The 8,222-nt window shown below is 43.5% G+C and overlaps 1 protein-coding gene across 1 annotated transcript; it reads right to left on the reverse strand.

Annotated features, from left to right (window-relative positions):
- Window positions 1-6,802: 6,802 nt before the first annotated feature.
- Window positions 6,803-7,744, reverse strand: LOC149454824 (olfactory receptor 2D3-like). Its single transcript, XM_089686985.1, has one exon. It carries the CDS (start codon window positions 7,742-7,744, stop codon window positions 6,803-6,805), a length of 942 nt encoding a protein of 313 aa, XP_089543111.1.
- Between the last annotated feature and the right edge of the window lie 478 nt (window positions 7,745-8,222).

Here is an 8,222-nt window from a genome sequence, read left to right on the forward strand (position 1 = left end):
TAGAGAAGACACTGGTAGCTTGTGATGAGGCAGAACTTGGTTTACTTGTGTGGCTTAAGTTGCAAACATACAGAACACTTCAGTAATGTGTAACAGCAGACATCTTGGTTTTGAAGAGAGAGAAGAAAGAGAACCAACAAGTTTTCACATATGCACAACTGGTAACCTCAGTGTACAGTGCCATCTACTGGTCAAGTGATATTAACACACAATACTATATAGTACATGCTGTTGCATTCCCAACACCCCTTCTCAACGGCATGTGCATAATTATATGACATTTAGTCTCTTTTGTAGAAAACAATGACGTTCCCTTGGCAAAGGTTTGGTGAGTGCGTCTGCAGTCATCTCCTCTGATGGGCAGTACTGGATGTCGATAACCCCTTGCTCTTGCATGTCTCTGAGCAGATGATATCTTACATCAGTGTGCTTGGTTCTTGGGTTAATCTTCTCAGAGTGTGTAAGCTTTATTCATCCCTGATTGTCTTCAAAGATGGGTGTGGGTTGTGACATATTCAGTCCCATGTCTAGTAGAAGTTGACGAATCCAAATGGCTTCTTGACATGCATGTGCTGCTGCTATGTATTCTGCTTCAGTTGAAGAAAGTGCAACAGTTACTTGTTTCCGACTAGACCAGCTTATGGTTCCTTGTCCATACTGGAAGATGTAACCACTTGTAGATTTGCGGTCAGTGGTGTCTCCAGCCCAATCGGCGTCCACATATCCTATCAGTTTTGGGTTTGACGATGCTGGAAGTCGCAGCTTCATCCGATTTGTTCCCTTTAGGTACTGCATTAGATTTCACTTTAAAAGTCCATCTGCTTCCGATGGTTTTGCGACCAGGAGGGAGTTCTGTTAGTGACCAAGTTTTATTTTCTTGAAGTGATTTTATTTCTTCTTCAGCTGCTTTTCTCCACTGATCAGCTTCCCTTCTCGGCAAAGTTTCTATGTCTTCCCAGGATGTTGGCTCCTGTGTTTGATGTGTTTTAGCAGCGTATGATAACCTGCGGGGTGGTATCCCTTTTGTCATTCAAGAGGATCTTCTGATTTATTGTTGTTCAGTGGGTTCTATTGGCTCGTTGATTGTAAGTTCCACTTCTTGTTCTGGCTCTTGTCCTGCTTCGCATGGGTCAGTGTCTCTTGCCGATTCAGCACGTAAATTCTCTCCACATTTTTCAAGAATTGTATTATCTGGTGCTTCACTTTCATCAAAATAAACACTACGGCTTACTGTGACCTTGTTGGTCTTTGGACAAAGGATTCTATATCCCTTACTCTGCTCACTGTAGCCCACCAGAATGCCTTCTATGGCTTTGTTCTCCAACTTGGAGCGTTTCTGACTTGGAATGTGGGCATATCCTTTACAGCCAAACACTCTGATGTGTCCTACGTTAGGTTTTGATCCATTCCACATTTCATATGGTGTACTCTCAATAGCTTTTGATGGGAGCCTGTTTTGTAGGTATGTTGCAGTCAATATTGCTTCTCCCCAGTATTTGTTAGGTAAGGCAGCGTCCGAAATCATACATCTGGTCATTTCTACAAGAGTGCGATTCTTTCTTTCCGCTACGCCGTTTTGCTCAGGAGTGTATGGTACAGTTGTTTGGTGTATAATACCTTGTTTCTTTAGGTATGATTCCATCTCTTTATTCATATATTCCCCTCCATTGTCAGTGCGTATTATTCCAGGTTTCCTTTGAAACTTGTTTCTTGTCATAGCTACAAACTCTTGAAGTTTTTCTAATGTTTCACTTTTGTGCTTCATTAGATACGTTATTGTGTACCTGGAATAATCGTCGATGAAAGTCAGTAAATATCTGTTCCCGCCAGGTGTGATGGTTTTCATTGGTCCGCACACATCACTGTGTATCAGTTCCATGGGTTTAATGGTTTTACTCTGACTGGTCTGTGGAAGAGAGGTTCGGGTGGCCTTTGCTTTGATGCAACACGTGCACTTGCTGAGTGTGTGGCAAGGCAATATTTTCATGTCTTCTGATAGACCTCTCTTTGCAAAGTCCTTTATAGCTTCTGGGTTTCGATGCCCCAATCTTCTATGCCACAGGTGGATGCACTTGTCATGTGGGTTATGAGTTGCCGCATTAGCCTTCTCACTTTCAGTGACGATTTTGTACAGATGTTCATTTAATCTTCCTCTTGCTAGAATTTGCTTTCCATTTTGAATTGTGCATTCATTACCTCTGAACTGGACAGTGAGTCCATTGCTTGCAAGGGTTTTAACTGATAGGAGGCTTGCTTCTAGGCTTGGAACATATAGAACATTCTTTACAAGGATGCTCTGCTTGCCCCCTGATGGCGTTTTGCAGTTCAGAAATCCCTGACCATTACCTTCCGCTGTAATACTTTTCCAATTTGCTAGGAAGACTTTATCTTTTACACTAAAATCAACTTCTGTGAAGAATATCTTGTCGCTTGTCATGTGACTTGTTGCCTCTGAATCAATGTACCATCCATGTGAGGTACTATTCTGAGTCACTTTAAAAGTACCACTCCATGATGCACTTTCATTTTCTTTCATGACCGCTTTAGCTCTTTCTCTTGTGGGTAGCTCCCGCTTTCGCTGCTCAGCTTTCCAGATTGAACAGTTCTTTTTCAGGTGACCGGCCTTTTTGCAGCGAAAACATACCCTGGTTTCTTTGCTTTGTCTTATGCCTTCATGCACCTTCAGAGCTGCCTCTGGTCTCTCGTTCTCTTCACTATGAAAATTTTCCTTTCTTCTGCTGTATTCATCAATTAATTTTCCCTTAACATATTCTAGCGTCAGTTCAGTTTCCGGTCTAGTTTCTAGAGCATTTATAAGGGCACTGTATGATTCTGGAAGGCTGCATAGTAGTAGTGCCACAACATGATTGTCTTTCATTTCTTCATCTATTGCACCCAGCTGGTCCACAATTTCTAGCATAGCATTTACATGTTCACCCATTTCCTGCCCTTTTTCCAGCCCCATCTTATACAGTTTGCGCATCAGATATAGTTTACTGTTTAGGTTTGCACGTTCATGCAGTTTTTGTAATGCAGTCCACATACCTTTAGCTGTGTTTTCTTTCTTTATATGAATGAGTTGATCGTCCTCCACTAACAGGCTTATGACTGCCTTTGCTTGCCTGTTTTTTCTGTCCCATTCTTCCTGGTTGTCATTGGGTCTGTGTGTATCTAGTACCGGCCACAAGTCATCTTTGGATAACAGCATTTCAAGCTTAAACTTCCATAGCTGGTAGTTGGTATTGTTGAGCTTTGCTATTGTAAACTTCATATCTGAAGCACTTGCCATCTTTCAGTGAATTGGATACAGCTCTTGTTTCCTCACACAGGATTTGGTAGGATTGTAAATGCAGCACTTGCTTGTAGTTTTCCTTTTTCCAGTGTCTGGAGCTGGGCCCATAACCTGTTGGTTATGTGTTAGAGAAGATACTGGTAGCTTGTGATGAGGCAGAATTTGGTTTACTTGTGTGGCTTAAGTTTCAAACACACAGAACACTTCAGTAATGTGTAACAGCAGACATCTTGGTTATGAGAGAGAGAGAAGAGAGAGAACCAACAAGTTTTACACATATGCACAACTGGTAACCTTAGTGTACAGTGCCATCTACTGGTCAAGTGATATTAACACACAATACTATATAGTACATGCTGTTGTATCCCCAACATCTTCTGCATTAAAAATCCTGCCTGTCCATTTCTAATTTTGTACACTTTAACCACTTGCCTACCGGGCACTTATACCCCCTTCATGCCCAGGCCCATTTTCAGCTTTTAGTGCTGTCGCAGTTTGAATGACAATTGTGCGGTCATGCAACACTGTATCCATATGAAATTTTTATCATTTTTTTTACACAAATAGAGATTTCTTTTGGTGGTATTTACTCACTGCTGGGTCTTTGTTTTTTGTGCTATAAACAAAAAAAAGAGCAACAATTTTGAAAAAAAAAAAGGTTTTCTTTGTTTCTATTATACAATTTTGCAAACTGGTAATTTTTCTCCTTCACTGATGTGCGTTGATGAGGCTGCATTGATAGGCAGCACTGATGGGCACTGATGGGTAGCACTGATGGGCACTGATAAGTGGCACTGATGAGGTGGCAAGGATAGGCAGCACTGATGGGCACTGATAGGCAGCACTGATAGGTGGCACTGATGATCTGGCACTGATGAGGTGGCACTGATGATGCTGCAATGATATGCAACAGCAACAATGATGGGCACTGATAGGTGGCATTGATGGGTACTGATAGGCGGCACTGATGGGCAGCACTGATGGGCACTGAGGGGTGGCACTGACAGATGGCACTGACTGGTGGCACTGATGGGCACTGATGGGTGGCACTGCTGGACAGCACTGATGGGTGGCACTGCTGGGCACTGGTGGGTGGCACCGCTGGGCATAGGTGGGTTGCACTACTAGGCACTGCTGTGAACAGGTGGGTGGCACTGCTAGACACTGATGGGCACAGGTGGGTGGAACTGCTGGGCACAGGTGGGTGGCACTGCTGGGCACTTGTGGGCAGCACTGCTGGGCACAGGTGGGCAGCACTGGTGGGTGGCACTGCTGGGCACTGATCAGCAGGGTACTGATCATCAGTGCCCTGATAATCGGTGCCAATTCATCCTCTGACAATTGCTGGTTATCGGCAGTACTTTACTCACGTGACAGCATGAGGAAAGTGCAGCCGATAACCGGCAACTGGATTTACCGGTGATCTTCTGTGTCATTGTCATCCTTAGGACACAGCGATCACGGAGATCGCGGGGTGCGCGCCCCCGGGGGCACGCGAGAGGGTGCGTTCTGGGATGATGTCATATGACGCCCTCCCAGAATTGGCCGGCCATGGTGAAGCCGTCATTCGGCTATCTGCCGTTGGCAAGTGGTTAAAGTGAAACTAAGCCCACTGATTTAACAGTTTCCCAAATCATTGAAATTCAAGGCATGCCTTGATTGATAACTGTTACAGTTACTAATGTGTCTATGTTTATCTCTTAACTAAACTGTCAAGCCATCAAATGGCTGATGTTATAGCTGATCACATGTGCAGCATGTGGCGGAACCGTTCCGCCTGGGTTTCCTCGTGCGGAGCAGTGCGTCTCACCCAATGATCCCCTTTTCCGGCAAGTCTTCCAGCACTCTCCCAAGGCAGGTATTATAGCTAAAAACACTCCCTTTCCTGCTCTCCCAAACCATGAGTCTGAACTTCGTGTAGGGTGAAAATTGAATGACTCTTTATTAAACACAATTCAGTATATACAACTTCACGGGCCAACAAGTGTTCCTTAACAAAATCATAATCCAAGCAGTAGCTGTCGGGTACAGTCCTGAATGCGTCTTCAGCCCGACCGGTTAGCTTGCTGCTCAAAATGGGGACCCGGTCTTGGGTTGCCACACCATGGATGGTGCACAACCGTTCAAAGTCCTGAATAAAACTGTCAATATCCCCATCCGCCTCTGAGAAAGTTTTAAAAGCAGTGTAGGGAATTTTCTTTGGTCCGGTTGCAGTCTGGAGAAGGCAGGAGGTAATCATCTCCCAAACCGAGTCCTCGGTTTATGACCGGGAGTGACTAAGCCGCAGTTGGGTGGCATCGTTCAGGGCCTTGGAAATCTGTTCAGGGGTGGGAGCGCTGCCAAACAGAGACAAACACCACTCCACCTCTTGTCGTAAATCCGAATGGTATAGGGGTCTCTGTACGGTGCTAAGTGGGCCTGGCGTTTCAGGGGCCGATGAGCTGCTCTGTTCCTCCAACTCCTCCTGTGAAGCAGAGTTCACTTCTGGCGGAGCAGTGTTCGCTGTAAGCGCAGCAGAGTTTGCATCAGGTGAAGTGCGGTGCGCATCCACTTGGTCCAGGACCATAATCTCGTCCAACAGTTCCTCTCTGGTCTTGGAGCCAGCGATACCTCCCCGAGCGACAAGCAGGCTTTGGAGGGCTTGCTCCCGGATGTCCCGTATATCCATCTGGCTGAGCAGGGATGTCTCCATGAAAAAGATGGGGTCCCGGTTGGTGGTTTGGACTTTCTCCGCAATGAGGAAAGATCCCACCGCTGCCAACCAATTGTGGCGGAACCGTTCCGCCTGGACTTCCTCGTGCGGAGCAGTGCGTCTCACCCAATGGTCCCCTTTTCCGGCAAGTCTTCCAGCACTCTCCCAAGGCAGGTATTATAGCTAAAAACTCTCCCTTTCCTGCTCTCCCAAACCACAAGTCTGAACTTCGTGTAGGGTGAAAATTGAATGACTCTTTATTAAACACAGTTCAGTATATACAACTTCACCCCACCCCCACCAGACAGCCTGACACCAGGTTTTCCCCACCCACAACAAACCCTACAATACAACAATACAGTATAAACCCTATTAGAGGTGAATGACTACTAGGTCACATTACCCTAAACATAACAGTGTAGAATGTCTGTGAAACATGTCCAGCTTTACAAAGGGAAGAGAAGTGAAACAGAAAGGGCAAAATGGTATCACAAAGGGACAATTCGTCACACAGCACCATGGCAACTGCAGATCAAACAAAGGCCAAGATGGCAGCTTCCTTGGCTGTAAATGATTGGAGGGCTTTGCTCTGTTTTAATGACAGCTACACATTTAAAAATATAAAAAAAAACTTTTGAGAGGGTAACTGAAATCTCTGATCACTGTCTTGCCTCTCTAGCTCTTCCAGCTTGTGATAAGATCTGAGTCTCAACTTGCAGTAACTGAAACATATTTAAATAACATAGTTAATTTATAGCATTTTCATCCATGCATCCATACTTCCACACCATCACAATCACCATTAACATAAACTTCTTTCATGCAAAGCTGAATTTACACAAGTGAGAGTTTAGAATTACATGAAGAGCTTTTCTGATATCTTTGTTCCTCAAGCTATATATAATGGGATTTAGGAGAGGTGTAATACTGGTGTAAAAAATGGATAGGAGCCATTCCTTCTCTGCCAGAAGATTTGATTTTGGCCTCATGTACATGAAGCAACCACTTCCATAAAATAGCAGAACGACAACAAGGTGAGATACACATGTGGAAAATGCTTTCATTCGTCCACCACCTTTTGGTACACTAAAAACTGAAAATAAAATCTGCATATAAGATCCACAAATTAACACAAAACAGCCGATCATTAGAAAACCACCAACAGCAAAGACAGTTAACTCATTAATATAGGTGTCGATGCATGAAATCTTAAGCAGGGGTAGAATGTCACAGAAATAATGATTAAGCACTTTGGCCCCACAAAATTGCAGCCTAAAAGTGTTAGCAGTGTGAATTACCCCATATATGCTTCCAACTACCCAGGTACCAACCACCATATTGATACAAACATCCCGACTCATTATAGCTGAGTACCTTAAGGGATTACATATGGCAATATAGCGGTCATAGGCCATTGTTGCTAATAATGAAGATTCAGAAGCAGCCAAAGATAGAAAAAAATATAACTGAATTATGCATCCTGAGAATGATATGGCAAAATGTTTAATCAAAAGGCTCACTAACATTTGTGGTAGGGTTGTAGACGTGTAACAGATGTCCAGAAAGGAGAGATTCTTAAGAAAAAAATACATTGGGGTCTGAAAATGAGAGTCTATATTTGTGAGGATAATTATAAATAAATTCCCAATAACTGTTACAAGGAAAATGATAAGAAAAAAAACAAAAACTAAACTTTTCAGTCTTATGTCAAATGCAAAGGCATTTAGGTAGAATACATTATTTATTGTGTGATTGTCCATGATTACGAGATGGTAGAGAATGTAGAATGGAGGTAAAGTCTTCTACTTTGTGTGTGTCTATTAAATAATTTTTTTGCAGCTGGAAATGTAAATATCAGGTTTAAAGGACTCTCTGCTCCAAGCCACTGCTCCCCAGTGCCATGTGAAGTCCAGGTACAGGAAGCAAGCTAAGACTTCCACACTGTCTAACTGGGAGCAGAAATAAGAGGCTGTCCAAGGGTGGGCACTGCCATTGCCATGTTTGGAGACAGTTTCTACAATAAATGTGGACGCTTTGATCTATCCAGCCTTTTCCTCTAGTCCTGGGAAATGTAAACAGTTTTATTTCCTATTTTTCTATAAAAAAAACACCAGTTATGTGCAGATGATACTAAGGCATTGGCATACCAGTGCAATATTACTTAACTGTTGACATTGCTGGTATTCTGTTAGTTTCTCCTTGAGTATGTTAAAGTGTAGACTGCAATTATGGTCCGTT

Source organism: Staurois parvus, unplaced genomic scaffold (genome assembly GCF_062004578.1).
Source record: "Staurois parvus isolate SC_StPar_1 unplaced genomic scaffold, SC_StPar_1.0 ptg000415l, whole genome shotgun sequence".
Classification (NCBI taxonomy): Eukaryota; Metazoa; Chordata; class Amphibia; order Anura; family Ranidae; genus Staurois; species Staurois parvus.